At 33.6% G+C, this 27406-nt stretch overlaps 3 protein-coding genes across 3 annotated transcripts in view; all 3 read right to left on the bottom strand.

Moving 5' to 3' along the window:
* LOC144560132 (non-functional NADPH-dependent codeinone reductase 2-like) overlaps positions 1-27406 on the bottom strand; it is a 97128-nt gene that overhangs the window by 40310 nt on the left and 29412 nt on the right. The gene's annotated exons all lie outside the window — the stretch shown is intronic.
* On the bottom strand, positions 15692-19929 carry LOC144560554 (uncharacterized). Its single transcript, XM_078309781.1, has 3 exons — positions 19794-19929; positions 17300-18242; positions 15692-16947 (listed from the first exon to the last, which is right to left on the bottom strand). Exon 2 carries the CDS (start codon positions 18214-18216, stop codon positions 17314-17316), a length of 903 nt encoding a protein of 300 aa, XP_078165907.1. The 5' UTR covers positions 18217-18242; positions 19794-19929; the 3' UTR covers positions 15692-16947; positions 17300-17313.
* LOC144560895 (disease resistance protein RPP8-like) lies at positions 15813-17054 on the bottom strand. The gene is made up of 2 exons (XM_078310117.1): positions 17032-17054; positions 15813-16947 (listed from the first exon to the last, which is right to left on the bottom strand). Exons 1-2 carry the CDS (start codon positions 17052-17054, stop codon positions 15813-15815), a joined length of 1158 nt encoding a protein of 385 aa, XP_078166243.1.

Below are 27406 nucleotides of genomic sequence, written 5' to 3'. Positions count from 1 at the left end.
ATATAATATAATCTAGTAATATTTTTTTTAGGAAGCTGATAATTGTACCCCAAACAAAGTATTCGCGTGTGTCCCCTAACCTTCTAGAATGTCGGCGACAAAAAGATCAGGGTTTACTTTATACAGCGCAATAACAGTACCAATCTTTCTTTATTATACATAATTTTGTTGCATGAAGAGAAAAACGCTCTGTTAAAAAAAATTAACAAAAGCACCGCCAAATGCAGCGAAACAATCGTATAATTTAAACATATAAAGAAAAACGTTTAAACAACTGCATTCAAGTGTTTAAATTTCATTGTAAATGAGTTAATTTTTCATTTTTTAAAACCAAATGAATCCCCGAATTCGTCCCCAAGCAAAAATTTACAGCTCTAAATTTGAACCAATCCCCAAGCGCGTCCCTGAGCACGAAATTAATTACAACTCTAAATTTGTACTAATCCCCCAGGGCGTCCCCAAGCACAATTTTTTTTCATTTGTGCAAAATGTGCCAGGAACAGTACATGTGAACAAGTAAAGCATGTAAACCAATATGTACTGGCAAACAAACAACATAAACAAAGCATTGGAAATTTGTGCATATAAACCTGTGTTTAAAGCATATAAACTTGTGTATAAAGCATATAAACATGTGTTTAAAGCATATAAACCTGTGTTTAAAGCATATAAACCTGTGTTTACAAACATTGAAAAATTTGTGTTTACAAACATAGGGTGGTTAAACATTTTTTTCATATATCCATGGTTCATAGGGTGGTTAAAAATTTTTTTCATTTATCCAGGTTGTGTATAATGTTTGTTTTTTTTTTTATTTATTTAGGCTTTAAAGGAGCTGGAAGAGGACTGATAGCTTCATATGATTTATCTATTGGAGATGGAGCACTTGAAATTCCAGAAGCGTTAATTATTTCTGAGGATCTCATCTTTCTGTCATAAATGGTATGTTCTACCACAATCAATTTTTTTTCCCTAAAAGCACTTCATTTTCCATTAAAAATTGCTCCTTCCTGTGCCCAACTATTTTTGTGTATATATAATTTAGTAATGCAACCAAATCCCCACCCCTCCCCCATTTCATTTGGTACCAGCTATTCGAGTTGAGCATCTGCAATTGTTGTTTTTATTCCTTTCTTTCTCAGTTTCACTGCTATTGAAAATTTATCCATGAAACTGATGCACATGCATTTGGTATTAAGGAGTTGTTGTGTTAGTGAGAGTAGCTTAGATATGATGAGTAGATCCTTTGCCAATCAGGATGATGATAAATGTACTGGCAAGCAAACAACAGTACATGTGAACAAGTAAAGCATGTAAACCAATATGTACTGGCAAGCAAACAACATAAATAAAGCATTAAAAATTTGTGCATATAAACATGTATTTACAAACATTGAAAAATCTGTGGTTACAAACATGTAAACGTTTACAAACATTGAAAGCTTATTCTTCAAACATATTTTAAAGCATATAAACCTGTGTGTAAAGCAAGTAAACTAATATATACTGGTAAGAAAACAACATAAACAAAGCAATAAAAATTTGTGCATATAAACCTGTGTTTACAAACACATTTTAAAGCATGTAAACCTATGTTTACAAACATTAAAAAATTTATTACAAACATATAAACCTGTGTTTACAAACATTAAAAAATTTATTACAAATATATAAACCTGTGTTTACAAACACATTTTGAAGGTTATTCTTCAAACACATTTTAAAGCATATAAACCTGTGTTTACAAACATTGAAAAATCTTCATTTAATAGAATGTTTGTTCAAAATGGAGACTGTATTTTTAGTTATTAATATCAAAAGTTGTTAATTTGCATAATTAAAATTAGAACCAATCCCCCATCGCGTCCCTGAGCTAACTGGGTTTAAATTGTACTTTAAAGTACTTTAAAGTACGTTCAAGTAAGTAGTTAATTAATGATTAGAGGACCGTTAACAATCTGGGAGACTAATTCGGAGATTGGTGATTACAATTGTTCTTAACAGACTGTCCACGAAATTAAAGCGCAAGACAAAAGCATGCAAAGCTAATGTTTAAAGCAATCAATGTAAAACTGCAATGCGTTAAAACAACAATTCGTTAATTAATGGCAAATTAATAAATTACCGTTATTAGCGGACGGTTAAACCCAGTTAAACCAGTTCGGGGACGGACTCGAGTTTGGTGGCTCGGGGTACAGGAACATTTCTCTTTTTTTTAAGATCTTATAAATTCAATTGTTCTTGAACTTTACCGAAGTATGTCAAAATTCTTGAGTTGCATATACTATTTTATTTGATGAGAATCTTTCACCGATAATCTAGGAATTTATTCACTGATAGTTTAAAAATTATTTTATTACAAAGAGATATATTCTAAAAGAGGAGGAATCAAGTTACAACAATTTTTGAGTTACAACAAGTTACAACAAGCATTTTCTATATTTTCAAATTTCAAATCGTCGATCCAAACCATTAGATGTGATCTCTACAATAAAATGTGCTTGGAGACCAAATTCTACATTTTTTGGAATTTTTTTACTATTTGTTAAGATGGGTACAAAAACTAGTCAAATTCATACCATTGAATTTTGTACCCATCTTAATAAATAGTAAAATAATTCCAAAAAATGTAAAATTTGGTCTCCAATCACATTTTATTGTAGAGATCAAATCTAATGGTTTGGATCGATGATTTGGACTTGTTGTAACTTGTTGTAACTCAAAATGTGAAAAATGCTTGTTGTAGCTTGTTGTAACTCAAAAATTATTGTAACTTGATCCCTCCTCATTCTAAAAACCTATCAACAATTTAATCCTATTCTTAGTGAAAAACACACTACTACAAAAAACATTTTTCCCATCGCCCCTTTACCATCAAATGTGCTTCCGCACAGATGGTGTACATCACGAGTGGTAGCACTGTAATTACTTTGAACCTTTTACCGTCTGTTATGGATAAAAAACCGATAGCGTTGATGGACCCCCTCCTGACCCCCGCCTTTGTCATCGGTTAAATTTCACGAACAGTTAGTATTGAGCGACTCTTCAACATCGGTTCGGCTAACTGGCCGATGGCACTGAGGGGGTTACTTTTACCATCTGGCTGTTTCATGATCTGTTGGTGTAGTACAAAGTAATAACAACTCGTTACCATATTGAACCAATGGCATATTCGCAGGGGCAATGCTTTGTAAATAATTAGAACCTCGGGTTTAGTATACACTATCTGCTCAATATGTTAAACCGATGGTGATGCTGTTATATATTTTACTAGTATCATACCCATGCATTGCAACGGGGACATACTATAAAAAAAAATCAATGAAAATAATAATAATTATCCAAAAATTAAGACACAAGTTAATAGCTCGATTCTAATCTAATATCAAATATCGTACAACAATTCAATATCGACATATAATATGATATAAAAAAACATAAATAAAAAATGTTATCGTGTGTATGTATAGGATATATACACACACACATATTATAAGAGAAATATATATTCACACACACGTTCCAATTTATATTTTTCTTTGTTTCCAATTTATAATCCTCTTCTTCTTTGTTTCCAATTTAGAATACACCCACACACATTGATATGTTATATATTGGAAATATATTCTAAACTGCCCACAATAATATGTATATAAACAAAGAAAAAGAAATAAGGAAATAAAAAATAATAATTTCCATTGTGATCCGTATAGAAATGAAGAAGAAGTAAGGAAACAAATAAATAAGAAAATGAAAGGTGGAGTCTTCTCAATTAAAGAGGAGAAATATGGAAACAAAGAAATAAGGAAACAGATAAATATATAGCTAAATTTCAGAATTTGTTCAATTTTAATTGTAACGTATCATGTAGTAGCACATGTGGTGAGTATCTTTTTAACTAAATTTAGACTTCTATACATAAAACCGATGCATTTAATCAAAAGAAGACCAATTATGTAATTGGAGGGTTGAGATCAAATCCGAAGTTTCATCTTTCAATCGTAACCGTTGGCGGATCGGACACCCAACGTGCTTAATAATAGAATGGAGATATATTCCAACAAACCCTAGGTCGATCGATTCATCTCTCTAGAGCCTTCCAGTATATCCCCAAATTAAGTATTCTGCTATATTTCTCGCTGCGAATTTAACTTCCCAAATCGATCGACGGACAAAGATCAGCATTTCCTCTCCCGGAGTCATAAATTTGTATACTAGATCACTCTTCCGTCCTTTATTTTTTGTTTATTTTAATCGTTACTTTGAATGGTTTCTTAAATTAGGGAACAACTAATTTAAATTAGGGTTTAGTTAATTAATGTTATTTTTTTGTTTTGTATAGGCAAAATGAGTAGCCAAAGTAGTCGTTACTCATCAGAACCTTATAATTGCAATAAATGTCTTAAGTCGACTGTTGTGAGGTTTTCAAAGACCAAACAGAATTCGGAGAGGAAATTTAATACATGTTCAGGATGCAATCAATGGATGGGCTGGTGTGACAACACTGCCAATTTAAGTAATGTAAGTTTAAATCCTCATATGCAACAACCTTACAGACAAGTTGCAATATACCGAAATGAGGCAGAAGTATCTTTGATTCTCAAGAAACAACTAGCAGTATTAATTGTTATTTGTGTGTTGATCCTGATTGTGATTTATTTTTTATTGTTTTGTTGCTTCATGTAAAGTAGTAGATTAAATGAGATGGGTGTCACAAGCTGTCCAAAATCCATGCAAAACATGTTCTTAAAATTAAATCATGTTTTGATCCCAACTCTTCGGCAGTGTAAAAATGGTATATGACAGTGCATTGTTGTTTAATCTCTTACACAAACTCCCTTTGAATTAAGTGGTGATTTGCGAAAGAGTTTAAACAATAACGTAAGTCCACTATCACGTGGCCATTTTTACACTGCCGAAGACTCCCGTTAAAACATGATTTAATGTTTAAAACATGTTTTGCATGGATTCATGTTGGCCGAACAGCTTGTGATAAATTTTATTTTCTTTTGATTTTTACTATATTTTATTAGACACTAAATTAATTTATATGAACATCATCAATTATCTTGGTTAGGTTCCAAAGAAATGGGTCAAACTAACTTTCAACTAATAAAACATGTTCTTAAAATTAAATCATATTTTGATCCCAACTCTTCGGTAGTGTATGAATGACATACGATAGTGCATTGTTGTTTAATCTCTTGCACAAACTCCCTTTGAATTAAGCGGTGGTTTGCGAAAGAATTTAAACAACAACGTAAGTCCATTGTCGTATGTCCATTTTTATCCTTCTTGCTCTCTTTTTCATTAATCTTCACATCATAATCATTTCTTTCAATTGGTCTCAAGACTTCCAAAATGTTTACTCATTCGACTCATATGGCCTAAAGAAGGATTATCTTCCTAACCTTGAGTTCGATGCCGATTCTCCTGAGGAATATTTCATTTGCCTCGCATGCAAGAAAGACGGGACGGCTTAGAGCATGTTTACATGCAATGACTGCAACATAGCATCCATCCTCATTGTGTTCTCATTAAGCCTACCAATCCTACCAATCCAAGGTACCACTCATTTTTGTGTGCCGATTGCAAGTACATCCGTGAGATGAGCAACAAGAGGAAGAGAGATCTGAATGATGAAATAGAGGTTGAACCAGAGAAAATTGAACTCGAACCAAAACCCAAGGATAATTAGTTTATTAGGGTTTAGGAGAGTTTAAATCTATTTAGCTATGAATTTGTGATCTTAGAGTTTATCACTTTTGTTATTTCAGATCATTTAATCCGTGGGACAACGGATAAAATAATCCCATAACAGTAAAAAGCGGTTGGCACCCTCAAAACTTCAGTGGCGGACTGTGATGGGACCGTTACGCCGGTCCATCTACCGTTAGGGTTAATGGCATCCAAACCCGCCGTAACTTGGCCGATCGTTATAACAGTACATGAACTGTTATAACAGTATAGACCAAATTGCTTCATTTTGATCGGCTCTCTATAAATAGAAGTAATTTTGTTGTTTGGATTATCACTCTAGCCACCATTAACTTCAAAACACGAATTTTCAGATCTTGAAAAAGTCGTTGTAGCTTATGCACTTTAACTTCAATATTCTATTCAATCTAACACTTATTTAACCAATACACAAACTCTTAGAGTGATCCTGGAAGATCAACCCTTTACAGTTATTCCTTGAGCCTTTGCTGCTCACCCTTTGAGCCTTTGTTACTCACCTTGTTATCTTGAGCCTTTAGTGCTCCTTGAGCCATTTGCGTGCTCGGGCATGTGACTTCCCAGAAGATTGTAAGGACTCACCGGTTCCACCTTGTACTCCTTTCTCATTGGGTAAAGAAAGACGCAACATCTCGAAGGTCGCGGGCCTCGGAGGTGTAGGCGTTAGTGTCGAACTCTGTAAATAACTCTCGTGTCAAGTATCTCTAAACTCTACTATTTACTTTATTATTTATTAGTTTAATTCAAGTTATTATAATTTCTGTTGAGAATAACTTATAGACATGTTAGATAATTTAATTAGAATAAAAATTATAAAAATGCCCTATTCACCCCCTCCTCTAAGTGCCTTTGGGACCAACACTCTTATTAGATCTAAGACAATTGTACCATATTCCTACTGGTCAACCCTATATGCCTACCATGGAGTGTACATCTCCATACTGTCGAGGTTATAATGCACCAAGTTAGATAGTGATACAAAGAATAAAGTGTAGAAAGAATTCAGTTCAAGCGCAAATGACAAATACAAATAGACCTCTAGATCAAACTCATAAGATTTCAAGATTACATGTCTTCACCCTAGAAAAGGGTTGCTTAGCCGCTCATGGTGGGTTCAACAACAAAAGATACAAGAGACATGACCAAAGAGAACAAAAGAGAGATGGAAGGAATACACCTATGCGGTCTCTTCTCTCATGCACACTGTCTTCAATTTCTTGCCCTTTCTTCTCTTCTGGTGGAGACTTTGCTATTTTACTATTCTATCCTTTCTGAATTGCATAAGACTTCCTTGGAGAAACCCTTGATCTAAACTATCGAGCATACATGTGAATACTGAGTTCTCTGGTCCAATATGACGAGGAGAAGAGTTTGCATTCGTCCAAATATGTTAGTGGATCTTAGTGGAGCTTGGCTGTCAAGTTAAATTTATAACAGCCGTTCTGGCAGTTATTTTGTGTGGATGCCGGAGTCACATGCAGATGAATAAATTAGCCGCACTGTCGGTTGGAAGATAAATTGCTCTTTGTCTTCTGGTGTGATTTCTGTGCAGTAGCCCTCTGAGTTGCATGCAGATGGCAGCATCCGCACGCCTGTGACTTGTGTCTAGAATGTTGCGGTTTCTGCTTGTTTTAACCCGAATAACACTAAAAATTTGCAATTCTCCAAAATCAAGTAAAATAACCAAAGGAATCTGATTCTATAGAAAATAAACAATTATGATTCGATAAATGACAATATTTTAGGTTAAGTGATAGAGAAAATCACTATATATTTTACCCCTATCAGAACTCAACCTTTTGGATTGGCTTCAAACCACAAATCCAAACCCTTGAAATCCTTCTACCTTATGAGTGATGCGTCTACATGCGAACATTTTAAAGTTTTAAATTAATTTTATATAGAGTAAAGTAGTCAAAAGACGTTCAATAACTGAATGCATTAAAATTAATTTATAAACTTCTAATTTTGACCACTTGACTCTATACTAAATTAATTCAAAACTTTCAAATTTTCACATGTAGATGCATCACTCATAAGGTAGAAGGATTTTAACGGTTCAGATTCGTCGTTTGAAGTCAATCCAATAGGTTTTAGAGTTGATCTTACAAAGGGACTTGGTGAACTTAGAAACACCGTAGCTCTACTCTCTCTCTATCTCTCTCTATGTATGTGTGCGTGTGTGCGTGGGTGCGTGCGTGCGTGTGTGCCTATATGTAAGTATGTCCATGCATGCATGCATGTACGTGCAAGTATTGTTGTTTATGTGTTGAATTGTTGAATATTGAATATTATTTGTTGTATGTTGTAAATGTTCAATAGTTCTTGAAATATGGATGTTAATATTGTATGTTTAATGGCTAGGAAATATAGATGCTAGTCATTTATAAATATAATATTAAAAAAATTCATACGCAGTTTTTAAGAACAAACCGTGTACAAAGTATAACATACAACAACCAATTAGGAGCCATATTCCTGAACTTTTTAAAAATAACAACCTAAGGATAAAGATGTCAAGTGTCCAAATCTGTAGGAAGCATTACTGACAGGTCAAATTAGGGATATGAAACAGAAGTTGCATATGCATCATATAGATAAGATCGAGGGAAATAAATGACATAGGAACACCCCGTAATTATTCATTTTCAGAAGGCCCTAAATCTTGGAAGGTTGAGGCACTTGAGACAAATAAATCTCGGAGTAATTAATGGCGGGAGCTTATGCCCCGTCAGAAGATTGAACGTCTGCACAATCAATAAACTCTCTTGTGCGAATGTGATCCACGAGGGTGAACCAAAAGTATATTTTTATACTAAACCTGCTTGTCCCCTCATAGACAAATCTCTCCCCACATAAATGAGAATGGGTTTGGGGACTAGGAATTCTAAGTTTTATAAAAAGACACATCACAGTGAGTTGGAAGACAAACTATATGGTCTATCTCCGAATCTAGCTGCCGTCAATGATGCAGCTCAGATACGGTAGGACACGATTTGAGGCTACACGTGCTATGGTAAGAAGATATTTAAGGCCATTTATGACGAAGTGGGAAAAAGCCTTGAAGGGCAGCAGATGACACGCCAAATTCTTATTGAGAAAACAATAGTAGACGGGGTCATGGAGGAGGATGAAAAAGGCATGTCGTTGTTGTTTGAGTGAACTAGGGAGGTTTCTCCCAAGCTCCATCAAAGGAGGAGCTTGATAGATCTCTTGCATTTCGCCAAGTCGTCATTCTTGTCAACTCTATCTTCTCCCACTAGTACAAAAAACTCCTTCACCGACCCTTAATCACTGACTATTTTAAGCAAAGCATCAGTGTTGCTTATACTACACTGACTCTTTTATTAAATAACAGTCAGCGTTGCAGTTCAACACTGACGCTTTAAAAACAGTCAGTGTTTATTATCAACACTGACGGTTTTTCAAAAAACAGTCAGTGTTGGTACTCAACACTGACTGTTTTTAAAAAGAGTCAGTGTTGAGTACCAACACTGACTGTGTTCTAAAAACAGTCAGTGTTGAACACCAACACTGACTGTTTTTTGAAAAATCGTCAGTGTTGATAATTTAGTGTAAGAATTCAGTTTAAAGTATGAGATTCATCGTTTATCTATCTAAAAATAAAATTCTAGCTAGCAATTAGATATAACCATTCTATAGCTTGTGATAATTTTGGTGAGTCAATAAAAAAATGTTTGTGGAGAATGAAAATTCATTGGTATCTTAAAAATTATTACTCCAATATGTTTGCTTTGAGATGTTGGCTTAAATTATTTTTGTGAGTGAAATATCAATTTACAATTATAGTTGCTGAAATATATACCAACTATTTATATCTTAATTAATAATGTATCACTCAACAAACATGCATCTCAACACAAAGCAACTAAAGTTTAATTAGGATGATAGAATTGATTCATACAAAAAATATAGCATGAGACAAGTTTAAAAAAAAATAGTCGGTGTTTGTACCAACACTGACTGTTTTTAAAAAAAGAGTCGGTGTAGGCAACTAACATGGATTGTTTTCTAAAAAGAGTCGGTGTAGGCAACCAACACTAACTGTTTTTTAAACAGTCGGTGTAGGTAACTAACACTGACGGTTTTTAAAGCGTCAGTGTTAGTTATCAACACTGACTGTTTTTAAAGCGTCAGTGTTGATCATCAACACTGACTGTTTTTAAAGAGTCAATGTTGAGCACCAATACTGACGCTTGAAAAACAGTCAGTGTTGATATTCAACACTGACTGTTTTTGCAAAACCGTCAGTATTGATAGCAACGCTGACTCTTTTTATAAAACCGTCGGTGATTTTCAATCAGCGTCACTGTGATTTTTATTTCCCGGGTTTGAAACTCAAAATTTTGATCAGCCGCGAAGCATTTTCCTTCTAATTTTGATTTCCATTCTAAAAACTGCGAAGCATATCTCCTTCTAAACCCTCCTCTCACCTCCCTAAACCGCTAAGTCCCAAATTTTCTCTGCCACTAGCTCTCCTCCGCACCGCTCACGCACCCTGCCGCTAGGGTTCTGTACCGCTGGCTCTCTCCTCCGAGCCGCTAGGGTTCCCTGCCGCACCACTAGCTTCCTCCGCCGTGCATGGAGCAACTGGAGAGCATCTGACGCAGAACCGTTGGGACAGATCAGCACATTCTGGAGATTTGGCTGCTGAATTGATTTGCAAGATTTTGGTAACCATTTTGAATGATTCTTGTTTCTCTAGTTTCATCAGCATATATGGAATCGATGTATGTATTCAATTTAGTCAATTAATAGGTAATTTTGTTGTTTCTCCGAAACAATCTCATGACTCATCCCCATTTTATTTTTTTGTGTTCTTCTTTTGGTGTTTGACAGGATTGAAACTGGTAAATTCTGCAGAAATACTTATAATGTGACTGGTATATGCAATAGGAGCTCATGCCCTCTTGCAAATAGGAGCTCATACCTGACTGGTTAATTTATGATACAAATTTATGATTTTGACTTTATAATTTTACTATTTTTCAGGGGTTTAGAATTATGGCCAAAGTTGCTAGTGCACAAAATTAAGCAAAGTTGCTAGTCAGGTATGGAAAATTTTCCTTTCTCCTATATTACTTGATATTTTCATTATAATTTATTATCAAATTTTTGTGTAATTATCATTCATACTATCTACTTTTTTTATTTTCCCCTGCTAGATAGAGGGTAAAACTGTAAAATTAACACGAGACATGTAGTATACATAACTTTGGGTATACCTAATGCGAATTAACTTCGCTTGTTTTCTCTCTATAGGATAAGAATCATGTATCCTATTTAGTATTTCTCAGCTGATAGAGATCAGCAACATGGATGAGATCAAGAAGTTCACTTTTTTGTTTTTTTTTGATGTGAAGAAGTTCAATTAATGCTTTACTAGAAGAGAAGGTACTATTTACTCTAAGCTGGACCTATGTTGCTTGCATAAATATCCTGTATGTATATTTTTGCAAATTCAACAGGAGACAGCTTTAAGAGTAAGGAGGAGCTGGAAGAGAAACCCATTTTGATACTAAACCAAGTTAATCTTTTCCTCTCTGATTCTGTTTCAGGTCAAGAAGCAATTTGCAATCCTCATTTCAAAACTGTCATATGTAAGAGATGAAGCTTCTTATCAACTTTTGCAATAAGTGATCCTATAGGAGGTATTATATCAGTAAATCAGTAAATGTATATATGTTTTGGCACCTTGCCATGTGCATATAAAACTTCTCAATATTAATGGGCTGAATTGCATAATATACTTTTTCAGAATGAGTTACAGGATGAGAGAAATTCATGTCCAATTTATTGATTTTCATAGGCATGAGATAAATTTGAGAGATTTTGATTGGCCTTTTTAGAAGTATTGGTAGATTTGTTAATATGACCAATATTTTCAATTTGTAGGGTTTTATAGGGGAGATTAAAAGAAGTTCAAAGTATAGCCGGATAGCCCACTGTGGTACATTCCTTTATCAATTTTTTTATTTTTCATAAATCTGAAATTTAGAACTTAAAGAGCACAGGAACAAATTTGCAAAATTAGCATATTAGAAAGTTTCCAAATCCGACCCCTATCTATGTTAGATCATTAAAAATATATATATATATATATAGAGGAGGGTTCCAATGCCTCATTTTTTTGATACCTCATCATACCTCATATTTTATATCTTCATTTTTTTTCATATTCAAAGTCTAAATTGTCGATCCGAACCGTTCAACATGATATCCATACTAAAATATGGTTAGGGATGAAATTTTATAATTTTTGAAAATTTTTTACTATTTTTTAAGATGGGTAGAAAATCACTGTTTTTTGAACGGTTCAAAAACAGTGATTTTGCACCTATCTTAAAAAATAGCAAAAAAATTCCAAAAAATATAAAATTTCATCTCCATGCATATTTTAGTATAAATATTTTGTTGAACGGTTCGGATCGACAATTTGGACTTTGAAAACGAAAATATAAAATATGAGGTATAATGAGGTATGAAAAAAATGAGGCATTGGAACCCTCCTCATATATATATATATATATATATATATGACTATGTTTTGCATAAAGTGGTGATGAATCTCATATCAAAGAGACCTAACATGCATGCAAACAGTAGGTCTGAAATTTTATTGGTTTTCTGATAATTTTTATTTACTTTTGAGCACATAAATTAATTTGTTAAATATATGGTGCTTATTTGTAGTTTAGGGCCTTGTCAGACCAATTCTACCATATGCTAGAGCTTCACAAATTTGTCAGAGAACAAGTTATCAATCAGGTTAACTAATGTTATTGCATTGCATTTATTGTGTTCAATTACTAAGGTACCACCTGATATATAGCTGTTTTGGGAACCAATATTTACTTTGAAAGTTTGGTAGGAACTCTTTTAGGAACCAATATTTACAAAGATTTTCTTCAACAGCCACCTCTCTTTCTATTTTAAATATCAACACTAAAAGAATATTAATCTTAGTTATCTCTGGTGCCTTTGTCAACAATGCAGCGAGAACATTATATGGAAGGCCTTTAGCCCAACAACAATCAATAGTGGCTGCGGTGCAGAGTTTGAGGATGCTGTGATTGCTCTGTTTCACCTCTTAATAACCTGAACCGACAAGGTGTGGGCCCTACGCGAGGCCTTCTATCATCAGAACCTCCCCAATGTTACCAACCTCCTCGCCACTTGTAAACTATTTACTAAAATGCAATGTTGTTAATTTCAAATGCATATTTTGTTACTATGTGTTATGTAAATTTTGTTATAGTGTGGTTTTTTTGTAAATGAATATGTTATGTTATTAAATTGCGTTGTCTTTTGTTTATGTTGTCTACGTTATTTGTATGATATTTTATTTAATGTCAATGAATGTCGTATATTAATATATATGGCTAGCAAAACTATGGAGGATAGCCTCGATACAAGTAGAATCATGCCAAAAATTTTACGCCAACAACGACTGTTTTTAGGACGTACACTGACTATTTTAAAACAGTCAGTATAGATACCCTACACTGACTCTTTTTAAAAACAGTCAGTATAAATGCCCTACACTGACTCTTTTTAAAAACAGTCACTGTAGGTACCCTACAGTGACTGTTTTTAAAAAGAGTCAGTATAAATGACCTACACTGACTCTTTTTAAAAAGAGTCAGTGTAGGGCACGTACAGTGACTGTTTTTAAAAAGAGTCAGCGTAGGTACTCTACACTGACTGTTTTTTAACAGTCAGTGTAGGGTAACCTTCACTGGCGCTGGCTTTACTGACGCTGCTAAAACAGTCGGTGTAGGGGTATTTAAACAGTCAGTGAAAGGGTTTTTTGTACTAGTGTCCCCGTTTACTCGACATCAGTGTGCATAGTTTAGTGAATTTTGCATATTGATTGGTTGAAGAAAGCTCGGTTTGATTCATACCGATTTGATTGTGGTGAAATAATCAAGTCAAACTCTACCCATCTAAGGACAAAACTGCCTTTTTAATATTTTATTAATATTAATATTTATTTTTAATTGATTAAATTAACAAATGAGAATATAAATAAAATTAATGGGTTTAGATGAGAAAATAACTAATTTAAACATTTCAATGGAGAATTATTTGTATCAAGAAGTTATGATGGGCATATATCTAAATTTCTCTTTTAATTCAAATTGATTAGAGCATGTACGAATCAGTTTTTACAGGCATATAAACTACATGGGTTATTTTAGGCATTGGTTATTTTAAGCATAGTTATTTTAGGACTAGTAGGCATAGTGGTTAGTTATTTTTAGCCTATTGTATAGTGGGTGCTTAATTTAGGGATTTGTGGGTGTCTATTTTAGAAACATTGTACTGTTATAAATATCGTAGAACTCTATGTAATTGAGTAAGAGAGAGAGGAAATAAAGCGTTGTTTCTATTCAGAAAAATATTCTTCTCTCTTCAATCCTTTGCATACTGGCACAAAGCAGTGCAGTATTGCTTAATTTATCCCAACAAAATGGTATCAGAGCTGATGGTTCGATGGGCAAGCAATTGAAGGCAGAGTCAATTTGCAATTGATGGTAGAGTCAATTGGTGCTCAACCTTGAAAAATTGCAGCAGCAACAATTGCTAAAGAAGCATTGACAACCTTGAAGACGGCATTTCAGGGAAGTTATCGAGTTGTGGCAATCAAACGGCAAATCCTACATGGAGATTTGTTGCATATGAAAATAGAAGAATCAATGCAGATTTTCTAGTGAAGAGTCACATTCGTTGTCAACCAAATTCGAGCATATGGAGACAATATCTTAGAGCAAACCATGGTGGAAAAGGTGCTGAGAAGCGTAGCACCAAAATTTGATCACATGGTGGCAACAATTGAAGAATCAAAGGATCTTTCAACCTATTCCTTTGATGAACTGATGGGATCACTGCAGACCCATGAAGCAAAGTTCAGATCAAAGGAGAAAGGCGATGAAAAGGCGTTCTACATAAAGGGGGAGTCCTCTCAAGGCAGAAGTGGACGTGGCCATTGTAGATTTGGAGAGTTTGAGTTTCAGCACGACATAGAAGATGTCTAGTGCTTCCACTGCAAAAGATACGGCTGTGTGCAAGCTGATTGTTTCATAAAACAGAGGGAAGAACAGCAAGCATGCTGTGAAGAAGAAAAGAAAGACCAATCCATGCTTTTCATGGTGTATACAGAAGGTGGAAGGCAAACATCCACAATCTTTGAAGAAGCAGTAGGAAATGAAACATGGCATCAAGCATTGAAAGAAGAATTGGTAGCAGCAAAATGGAGATCAAGCGTGCAAGTTCTGAAGAACAGAAGGTTGACATTTTGCTGAAGGCATTGCCAAGAGAAAAGCTTGAAGAATTCATAATCAAACTTGATATAATCAATTTTGAATTAAGGGGGAGTGTTAAAAATTAATTCAAATTGATTAGAGCATGTACGAATCAGTTTTTACAGGCATAAAAACTGCATGGGTTATTTTAGGCATTGGTTATTTTAAGCAGAGTTATTTTAGGACTAGTAGGCATAGTGGTTAGTTATTTTTAGCCTGTTGTGTAGTGGGTGCTTAATTAATTTAGGGAGTTGTGGGTGTCTATTTTAAAAATATTGTACTGTTATAAATATCGTAGAACTCTATGTAATTGAGTAAGAGAAAGGAAATAAAGTGTTGTTTCTATTCAGAAAAATATTATTCTCTCTTCAATCCTTTGCATACTGACACAAAGCAGTGCAGTATTGCTTAGTTTATCCTAACAAGATGCTTGTCTAACAACGGCACAACCGACTGGTGCTTTGTGAAATGATAAATAAACCTTACTATTTAAGCAACACGTGATTTACATAGCATCTGAATTTATTAAAATCTGAAAACACAACAAATACACTTATAAACTTTTTATTCACTCTCGAAGTAATCCAAAATTAAAGAAATACAACATCCGTCCACTCAACCCTAATATCTTGATAATTTCAACATTTACACACTCACACGAGAATACAACATACATACATCAAAACAGGCACACATAGATTAGAGAAACGCACAAAGAGAGAGAGATAATCAGAGAAGCATTTCAAGTATCTAAGAGAGCCGTATAGTAACATGCTCTCGTTTGGGAAGGTTATTGAGTTTGTTGCATTGAACAACACGTAGTGTTCTAAGCTCTGACATAGCATTTTCTCCCACCACCCATTTCTCCAAGTTTTCCAATTTCAAAAGTTCTAAGGATTGTAGACACGGAAATCCCTTTGCCGAGCAAGTCATTTGCTTACCTGTGTATGCTCCATCTTGTAAGCTTAGAAATTTCAGGGTTTTAACTATCTCTAGCCTCGGCATGGGATCTTCCGTCAAACCGGACTTGTTGAGGGTAAGCTTGGTAAGATTTGGTGGCAACTCAACATTATCTATGAAAAGTTTCCTGCAACTCATCCACTTTCCTTCTAACCAAATGGATTTCACAGTCTCAAGATTTTTAAAGGCCCTTGTATCGACAAACTCCGATGGCACAGAGTCGCCTATTATTCTAAATGATAGGAGATTAACTGACTGGCTGAGCAAAATAGAAACAGATTTCCAGTCCGGATTACCCGGATTTGAAAGGGACAACTTCCTAAGGCTGGTCAAAAATTGTGGACATCTATCGATCCATGATTCAGGAACCACAACTGTTTTCAATGTTTGAAGGGCAGTTATTTTGGCTGTTGGGGGTGGTCCCTTAATTTTGGGGCTGGGTACCACATATACATGACGAAGTGTCGAGATATTCCATAGGGACTCAGGTAGGGTTTTTATGTTTGTATTTCTAAGATCAAGTGTTTGAAGATTTTGCATGACCTCTATATTTTCTGGGAGTGTATCTATGCTAGTATGTCTCAAGCCCAGATAACGTAAGAAGGTCATCTTTGGTATTGTATATGGTACCAGGGACCCTAACAATTCCAACACTCTGATAAATCTAGCATTTCTAAGAATGTTTTGATTATAATTTAATGCCAAAAAGGAATGGATATGATTAATATCAAGTTCTCCGTAATGACAATTGTTATCACTGTGGATTGCTACACGAAACAGGGATTCAATTGTTATCTCATCTGGGTTAGCAACCAAAAACCCCTCTTGGTTGGATTGATCGATGGCAAAATTATGGATATCAGAGTTAACACAACAATACTTGATTGAACCAAATAAGGATCTCTTCGAAACATCAACCAAGGACCTACAAGGAACAACAAAAATTTAAAGATCAACCAAGGACCTGCAAGTATGTTTCAAAAATTGATTTACATGAATCTACTATAACCAAGGGGATGATTTGTATGTCATTTAAGTATTCAACTATTCATATAATAATTTACTAATAATTTACTAATAATTTACAGTCTCCTTAAATTTTGATAAACTTTACCTTTTTTTTAAAATTTTGATTTGATTGGGAAAATGACCCTATGCTTAAATCAACACCATCCTAAAAACTAAATATCCCTTTAAGTAAAGAAATAAAAAAAATTATAATTTAAAATTCCATAGATATACTGAATTGCGTGATTTGGAAAAACAATTAAAAGTACCTTTTCACAAGCTGCTAAAGGTACTTGTATGCTGTCTCCTCTAGTACAGTCTCCTCTTTTTTCTCTTCGTTTCTCTCAGTTGAAATAAATCCTTCAGCAATCCATATATTAATTAGAGATCTTACAGAAATCTTGTGGCCTTTGGGGTAACATGCCAAATAGAGAAAACACGGTTTGAGAAAGTAAGGTAAATCCTCATAGCAGTAGTTCATGATGTTCACCAATAGCTGGTGATCATTATTGAACGCATACAACTCATCTTTCACCTTTTTCCATGTATCGTTTTTTAAATCTTTGAATGAAAGGAGACTGCCTACTAAAACCAAGGCTAGACGTAAACCATGACATGCCTTACAAATCAATTGAGGGAGATTATCCAACTCTTTAGACAGCTCCAGTAAAAAGGTTTTCTTTTTCGAATTTTCACTCTTCTCAGTTAGAACAGGAAACGCCTTCAAGAGCAAGAGTTGTATGCTCTCCCGTTCATTGAAGACAGATATGGTACCAATTCTTTCCAACTCTTCAAAATTTTCACCATAAATCTCGTGAAGAGCAAACTCTTGCTCTGCCTTGTTCGACTTCAGCTTATAACAGAAATACACAATACCAGCAATTATATTCAGGATATCCCCCCATTCCTTTACCAGTTCAATTGCCTTATGGGTGTCATAATGCGCATGAATCTCACTCATGTATTTCCCAACTTTGCGCGCTAGTAGTCTCAATCCTTTAATTAAGACCTTTCTCTGATCCCCAGGCTGCTGCTTAAAATCGCTCCATCTCATGTACCTTTGGACCTTGACTAACTGTTTTACAACTAAATCCAGGTTATCCAAGTAATGAGGGCTGTTCTTAGATAAAAAATCTCTGAAGGGGGTTTCTGATAGCCTCTCAATTATAAAAGGTAAAGCATCCATCTCTACCCCTTTCTGTTATTGTGAGCCTAAAGAAAAAGAAAAACACACAAAATGCATTAGCAGAAATTCAGGAAAACACCAAATGACCGAAATTATTGCAAGATGCCTGCTAACTCTATTTTATTTTATTTTATTTGCATTGCATACCAGTTTGCGCAGTAGATGAATGCTTTACTTACATTAATAATTGCAAACTACCATATGTACTTTACTCTTACATCATATCATATACGAGAAATTACTCTTTACTTATGAATTGAAAAAGAACAATTTACAACACTGTCCTCTATCAAAGGTCCCTAACAACTTTTAGAATTAAAATTATTTGCGACTTCTACTATTGAATTAAAAAAAATGTTGGGTTAACAGCATAGAAGGAAAAATCAGAATTATAATCGGGATCGGTCACTTGATTGTAAAATCGGAATCGGATGAGTCGGTCGGAATCAGTTGAATCGGATCGGAAACTCGGATCTTCTTGGTAGAAACTTGTTTTGTACCAAAAAATAGTAAAAAAGTTTCTAAAATAATAATATGTCAAAATTATTAAATTGAAACAAAATATTACACATAAATAATTTATTTATATAATAAAATACAATTTTTGATGTGGGATTAGTCGAAACCCATGTAGAATTTAAATATTATAGATAACATGTTCTAGAGACCAAAAAGAAGTATTGCATGAGTAAACCTCTTTGTTTTTAGCCAACACACCCTGGGTTCAAGTCGGGTTGGTGACAAATTTTTGAGTAGTTTTTTCCTGTATAGAGACGTTTCAGCCGAAATTTGACTGGAATAGGGCCGTTTCGGCTGAAATTTGACTGGAATAGGTCCTTTCAACTGAAATTTGACTGGAATGGAGTTGTTTCGGCTGAAATCCTATGAGAAAATAGCCTACCGTGTAACTCGGTCTGAAATTGAATAGGTACAGTTCGATTCCAGCTCAAAACATTTGATTTTTCCTTCAATGGTTAATGGAACGTTATTTAAAAAAAAAAAAAAATTCTATACCCAGATGCTCCTTAGCAACTGTCTTATCTCCCTAGCAAAAATTGTCTTATATTCATAGTAGGAAATATCGGCCGATACCGATATGGATTGGCCGATACGTATAGGTATCAGCCTATTCCGATCCGATCTTGAACCGATTCTCACGTAGCAAATCATAAAGAAAAAGAAAAAAAAATCCGATCCTGAGCCGATCCTAAACCGATACCAATCTGATACCCCGATTCCGCCGTATCGGTATCGGCCGGGACCAATCCCGATACCGATAATTCCTACTATGCTAATATCTATGGGAAAAAAGACTTCCTTTGAAATAGAGGTTCATTTCCCATTTCTTGGAGTGATTTAATTTCTACAAAACCTTAAGTTTGAGGTAATCAGGTAAGTAATTTGAGCCGAATAAATCAAATTTGAGTGCTGATTCGTAATATGGAGTAGCATAACAAAATTTGCCGTGGTACTTTGACAAATCATTAATACGTACACTCAGTGACACAAAGATGTAAGATTATCCAAAATGTAACATAAATTAAAGATTTAAAAAAAAAAAAAAGTAGTTTGCTTACTATAAAAGGTCGATTAATTAGAGAAGTGTTTGCCCCAGCTAAACTTCATCTCTCTCTCAATTTTTTTGAAAACTTGGATAATGGCTACCAAGGGTCTCTCTCTTTTGAAAAACTTTGTCAGAGGCAACAATATCATTAAATAATAAAGCACTGGATCCCATCTCTCTCTCTGTGGGTGGAAAAGCAAAGCAAAGCAAGCTTAGCAGAGCAAGCTTAGCACAGGATCCCATCTCTCTCTCTTTCTGTCGGTGAAAAAGCAAAGCAAAGCAAGCTTAGCATAGGATCCCATCTCTCTCTTTTTTTTTTTGAAATGATGGCAGTAGCTGCCATACAATTATATTTAAATTAAGCAAAGTGTTACAATTACATTTCTCTCCATTGGATCCCATCTCTCTCTCTCTCTCTCCTTTACAGAGGATGGAGAAGCAAAGTAAAGCAAACTTAGCAGTATGTCCATGGCCATTACTCTGCAAAAGATATGTAGCGGGTAAAAGAAGTTCAATTAAAGTTTGGAAACAAATAAATGGAGGTAGTAGCTCATGTAGTGTGGACAAGTCTGGTCCGTCTCCTACGTTTTTTTCGAAGGTTGTCCGTTTCCTACTTTTTATGTTTCATATATTTGTTTCTTATTTAAACTATCAAACAAAGATAAGTACTTTATGATGACTTAAAATGAAATAAGGAATACTTACAAGCAATAATGTTAAATTATCATATTCTAAGATAGATAGAGTTATTTCTCCCATGTGGTCCGTTGTCATAGAAAAATATTTTATTTTCTAATTTATCTCTTCTTTTATAGATTTGTTAAACAATAACTTAAATAGTAATATGTTTTAATTAAACAAAAGCTAGTTTAAGTCGCCTTAGTTAGTTTGAAGTTAGAAGTTAGTAACTTAATCCTTCTTAATTTAATTAAGTGACAATTAAGCCGATTGCTGAACAGCAGCAATCAGTGCCCATTTTTTTTTTAAAGGTTAGTGGTTTTAAATGACTAATAACAATTTTATTGATAAATAAAATTTACAACGAATAAAATGATCCTCTTTTCTAGATCTACTTCTTTATTCTCTTAAATTCTTCTAAACTATCATATCCTTCTATTCCTATTTAATTATCTACACTCTTATACTATTCCCTTATTCTCACCACATTTCATGTTGTTATACGAAGGGTTTCCATGTTATATGATGTAACTAATAGTCAGATATTAGTACGGATTGTTATAGGCAGGAGTTTATAGTCATCTTTTTTTTTTCCTAATTTGACTTTATTGTAATTTTATTTACTTAGGACTTTTTTGATGAATGGATCATGATTTAAATTGGTAACTTAAATAGTGGTAATCAACTGTTGTCTTCCTACCAATTTAATTAGTTCTGAAAGAAGTAAGGCTTTGGTAATATGCATATTCCACTATGGTTCAGATCCGGATCTGATATGTAAGTATTAATTTTTGTAACCCTACTTATAATTTAACTGATTATATATTTTCAACCATATCCTATCTAAATGAATTGGATCCGGATTGGTTCTGGTTCAGATGCGGTTCGGTACCAGACGTAATCAAGTAAAAGTAGCACTTCTCCATCCACACTTTGAGCTCATATTTTTAAAGTCTAAACATATGATCTCAACAATTCAACGAGATCTTCATATAAAAATATACTTGCATATCAAGTTTCATATTTTTAATAAATTATTTTACTATTCTTTTACATAGGTAGAAAATCATTTGATTAGAAAATCTGTGCCATCCGAAACCAGTGATTATCTACCTATCTAAAAAATAGTAAAAAAAATTAAAAACATGTAAAATTTACTCTCTAGATATATTTTTATATGGAGATATGATTCGTATCAGCCGTTTGAACTTCTAAAATAATTGAGATATAAATCTATAGCACGGATCGATTCGTAATATGCATATTACATAGTTGTGAATATAGTATTTTTCTTTAAAGCAAGGCCAACGATGATGTTTTTTTTTTTTAGTTTTAATTTTAATCTTTGTTTTGTTTTTTTTTCAAAGTTTACTTCTATCTTTGTATTACAAATATCTGCACACACTCACTGCATATTTAATGTACGTATATACAAAAAAAGAGCTGTGATCTCTGCTGATACCAGTATGGATATTTTTATTAAATTGATTAAGGTAATTAAGGCACAATATTTTATGATATGTAATTATCACGTGTTAGGTTTGTAAGGTCTAAATATATCCTTTCCTGGAGTGTATATTGATCGCTGTCAAAAAAAATTACGGTGTCTATTTAGATGCACGGGACAGATCAATGAAGAATGAATTGCTTTGAGATCCGTGTTTTGAAAATTTGAACGGTTCAATTTTTTCAAAGTTCAACTTAAATTTTGAGATATATTAGAAGAAGTGGATTCCATTTTCTAATCATTGTCAGATTTATACTTCATATCCTATGATAGTAAATTTTGTACTATTTGTTTCTGACTTGTTTGGCAAGTGTGAAAGAGGGAATAGAGTGAAGAAAGATGTTATATTTTCAATGAATAAGAAAAGAATTGAGTTAAATTATAGAAATAAAAAAAAGTGGAATTGAGTTTGAACTTTTGTAGTAAAAAATCATGCTTCTTACAGTTTAGTCTGTCATATGTTTCTTTATTAGCCAATTCTCTAGTCCATGGGGGTTTTGAAATAAAAAATTGGCATTTTTCAAGATATGAAATTGACTAATTTATTAATTTACTCTTTCACTCTTCCACTATTCCACGAAATGTAAATCTATTCCAAATTTTTACGTTTCCTCTATTCTTTTAGTATTCAACAACCAGTATTCATTTTTGCATCAATGTACTTTCGCTTGTTTTTTAGCATATGAAAATCAATGTTTCATTTAAATTTCATATTATACTTTGTGAATATTTTTTCTGATTTGAAATCAATCTATATAACAGAAGTAATATATGTATTATTAATACACTTAGTTTTGTTTCAATGAAACTTTTTCTAAGTTGCATTTGAAATTTATGATTGTTTGCTAGTAAATTCCAATACATGCTTATGGTTATTTGTTAGCTGTGTTATCTCCAGTACCAAAAAAAAAATCAATTAAACTCTAACACGTATTATTAAGATTTTAACAATTCAATTATATTTTAATACGTATGAATTATAAATAACAATTATAACAAACATTTAAATCGTCCGAAGCAACCTCAGCAAGTATTGGAATTTTACAACAAATTTTACAATTATAACAAATTCTACGTAGAGAACCCACATTTGGGAAACCACTTAATTTTTGGGCGAGTGGATATGGTCACTTTTCTGAGAGATATATTTATACCCCAACATGTCAATTAAGGCCCATATAAAGTGTTTTTTGTTACTGGACAGCCTTTAATTCATTCCAACATATGTTCTCTCCCCAAACCGTGCGAACCCAAATCTGCATGATCCAAAGGATTTTGGACTGCTCTGAACTGACCGGCCCTTAATTTAATCTTGGGTTATTTGTTTGCATAATTTTCTAGTTTTAATTTTGCTTTTCATATTATTCTACTTTAACAAACTTTTCTTCTTACATTTTCAAATAAAAGTTTTTTTTCCCTGAGTCAACCTGCTATTGTTACCTTTCGGAGAGAGAAATGAATAAATACGACACTGCACGGGAGGCGCTTTACATGGTCTAGCGAGAGACAACAACCGCACATGGCAAGGTTAGATAGATTTCTAATTTCAACAGAATGGAACACGAAATACCCAAACTCAAATCAGAAAGCATTGGCCAACACTTCTTCGGATCACTGCCCTATCTTATACACATCAAGTACAAGTTGGGACAGGTCAAAGTTCTTTAGATTTGAGAACTATTTGTTAAGGCAACAACAGTTCACAGAAATGGTCAAGGAAACATGGCTCAGCATGGAACAAGCACAATCACCCGAGCAACTGCAGCTCAAACTAGCAAAGATTCAGAAATGCATAAAAGAATGGAGCAAAAACAAAACAAGGAACATCAAGAAACAACTTCAGGTATGTCGGGATTACCTGGAATGGATTGACAAAGTCAAAGAAGGAAGAGGCATGACTCAGCTCGAGAAATACATCACGGCAACAATCAAATCAAGATATGCGGAATTAGCACTACAGGAAGAGGACATGTGGAGGCAAAGAGCGCGCACAAAGTGGGAATCAGAAGGTGACAAAGGTACGAAATATTTCCACACAATTGCATCAATAGCAAAGAACCACAACAAAATAGCAGAGATAGAGCATCAAGGAGAAGCATGTTCGGATCAGACCTCCAAGGCAAAGGCTTTCTTTGAACATTATGTCAGCCTAATAGGTACGCAATCTCACACGATGCCACACATACAGTGGGATAATCTTTATCCAATATCAGACGAATTGTCAGACTTGGATAGTTTGGCAATGCCTATATATATTACAATACACGAAGTAAAGGAGGCTATTAAACAATGGCCCAACCACAAGAGCCCCGGTCCGGATGGTTTCTCGGGAGAATTCTATAAATTTTTTAGCGACATCATAGCACTAGACCTATGCTCAGTATACCAGAACACAACAGCAAAAGGCGAACCTCTGACATTTTTGAATAGTTCCTACATCGTACTGTTACCAAAAAAAACAGCTCCCAGTACAGTACATGATTATCGCCCCATAAGCCTTTTACATGGGGTCCAGAAGATTTTCTCTAAGGTGCTAGCAAATCGGTTACAACACAAACTACCAAAACTGCTTCACAATGCACAAACAGGATTCCAAAAAAATCGGCAAATCACTGAAAGCTACATCTACGCGCAATGCATCCTTCATACACTAGTGGAAAAACATGAATCAGGATCGGCCTATCTGGATCGGTTATATGAAACAACCGATACTAATACCTATCTGGATCGGTTTTCTGAACAAAACCGATCCTAATTTGTGAACTATCAGGATTGATTTTTTATAAAACCGATCCTGATACTATCAGGATCAGTTGTTCTAAAAAACCGATCCTCATAGTTAAACTATTAGGATCGGTTGTTTAGAACAACTGATCCTGATACTCTCAGGATCGGTTTTTCTAAACAACCGATCCTAATAGTTTAACTATTAGGATCGGTTTTTTAGAACAACTGATCCTGATACAATTTTTTTTTTATAAATTGGTTCTGCAAAAAAAAAAAAAAAAAAAAAAATAATCAAGTTCGGTTTTTTATAAAAAACCGATCCTGATACTATTAGGATCGGTTTTTTATAAAAAACCGACCCTGATTTTTTTTTTTTTTTTTTTTTTGCAGAACCAACTTTGAAAAAAAAAATTGTATCAGGATCGGTTTTATTTCTAAAAACCGATCCTGATAGTATCTGGATCGGTTTTTAGCAATAAAACCGATCCTGATAGTATCTGCATCGGTTTTTAGCAATAAAACCGATCCAGATAGTTAAATGGAATGCAGACCGTTCATTTTTGCATGATCATCCAACGGTGGGTCTGTAATTAAATGACATGTAATAATTTTTAAAATGATCAAGATATAACATGGAACATTAATAACGTAAAAGTGCTGAAGGCCCGACAACTGTAAGTCTTGATCCAACGTAAACTATTTACGGCCGTGCGATGTTGCTATATTGTTTTGCTTTGATGAACTAGTAAATGAATCCCGAATTGTATCAAATTTTATAATGGTGAAATTAATATGACATTCTTTCATTTTAACGGTTCCGATCGACCAAATACTAATGTTCATATTCGTTCCTTCACAACCCCACACAACAAGGGTTCAAGTCCTATGTATATTATTATATGGCACAAGTCATTCATGCATCATGCATGATTGTATAAAAAAATTCAATAGTCAAAATGACTTCAAAATGAAATATCAATGTCAAATAATTAATTATATTATCACATAAATTTTAATAATATAAATTACATTAATTTTCATCAAAATTACATTAATGAAATATCAATGTCAAATAGTACCTATCTGCTGTTTAATATTATTTAAGTAGAATTTGAAAATTAAATAAAATTTCTATTAAATAATTAACTTATATTTCTAATATGTAATTTTTTATATTTATTTAAACATAACCATATGAAAAGATTTTCCAAATAAAAGAAAAAAACTATCTGGATCGGTTTTATTGCTAAAAACCGATCCAGATACTATCAGGATTGGTTTTTAGCAATAAAACCGATCCTGATACAATTTTTTTTTTCAAAGTTGGTTCTGCAAAAAAAAAAAAAAAAAAAAAAAATCAGGTTCGGTTTTTTATAAAAAACCGAACTTGATTTTTTTTTTTTTGCAGAACCAACTTTGAAAAAAAAAATTGTATCGGGATCGGTTTTTTATAATAAAAAACCGATCCTGATACTATTAGGATCGGTTCTTTATAAACAACCGATCCTAATGATAACTTCCTATATAACCAGCTTAGCTAGGGTTGTTCTTATTTTCATTTCGCGCCTCTCATTTTCAATTTAGCGTCTCTGTCTCTGTCTCCGTATCTCCCTCTCAAATCCTCAGTACTCTGTCTCTCTCTCTCTCTGTCTTCGTCTCTCCCTCTCCTCCGTGTCTCTCTCTCTCTTTCTCTCCGTCTCTTCCTCTCAAATCCGAGCCTCTCGCACCTCCGGCTCAATTGTGCCAGTTTTTAATTTTTTTTATTGTTTCAAAAATTAATTAATGGTGTTTGTATATTGTTTTACAGTTTTGAGGACATCTCTCTCAAGTTACTTAATCATCCGGCCGATCAACTATTATGGTATTAGCTTTATCTAATTTTCTCATTATTATACTTTTAAAACACATTTTTTTGTATTTTTTATTGGAAAATGTTTTTCCATCTAATTGTTACCTTTGTTTTTGTTTTTAGGGTCTTTTTTAATCTCAAGTGATGTGATTGCAAAAGAGGTAATTATTGATTTTTTTATTGTTGTGCTTTACATTAATGGCATAAATGTGTATATTGTATAAATGTGTGTTAATTGAAGAAATAGCCCAATTAGTCAATTGTATGTTTGTTAATTAATTTTTTTTTGGATTTAAATTTCTTGTTATAATATGTAATGCTTCACAAAACTTTGTATGAAGTACATGAATTTTTTGTAATAGTTTAAGATGTGTATGATAATTAATTTAGAATGTGTATATGATATTTAATTGATTATTGCTTCTTACTGTGCAAAAAAAGAAATTTAGGATGCTGGCCAGCAAAATATATATGGAAGCTGGTCAAATAAATAAAAATATTTTTTTTAGCTTCAATAAAACATCAGGATCGGTTATTTTAAACAACCGATCCAGATTACTACTATTAGGATCAGTTGTTTAAAATAACCGATCCTAATTCGAAAAAAAACAAAAAAAACAAAAAAAACTTTTAGGTTCGGTTTTTAAATAAAAACCGATCCTAAAAGTTTTTTTTTATCAGATCATAATTCCAAAAAAAAAAAAAATTTTAGGATCGGCTTTTAAATAAAAACCGATCCTAAAAGTTTTTTTTTTTTTTTTTTGGAATTATGATTTTTTTTTTGGAATTATGATCCGAAATACTATTAAGATCGGTTTTATATAAAAACCGATCTTGATAGTACGTATCAGGATCGGTTGTTATG

Source organism: Carex rostrata, chromosome 10 (genome assembly GCF_964058835.1).
Source record: "Carex rostrata chromosome 10, lpCarRost1.2, whole genome shotgun sequence".
Lineage (NCBI taxonomy): Eukaryota > Viridiplantae > Streptophyta > Magnoliopsida > Poales > Cyperaceae > Carex > Carex rostrata.
Note: the sequence above shows the minus strand (reverse complement) of the source record. Positions and strands in the feature narration are given on the sequence as shown.

Bases quoted from the DNA above. Each gene is read 5' to 3' on its own strand.
- LOC144560895 (XM_078310117.1), bottom strand. From the start codon at position 17,054: ATGACATACAAATCATCCCCTTG. The intron at 16,948-17,031 runs GTTATAGTAGAT...TGTTCCTTGTAG, and splicing joins ACATACAAATCATCCCCTTG to GTCCTTGGTTGATGTTTCGA.
- LOC144560554 (XM_078309781.1), bottom strand. From the start codon at position 18,216: ATGGATGCTTTACCTTTTATAATTGAGAGGCTATCAGAAACCCCCTTC.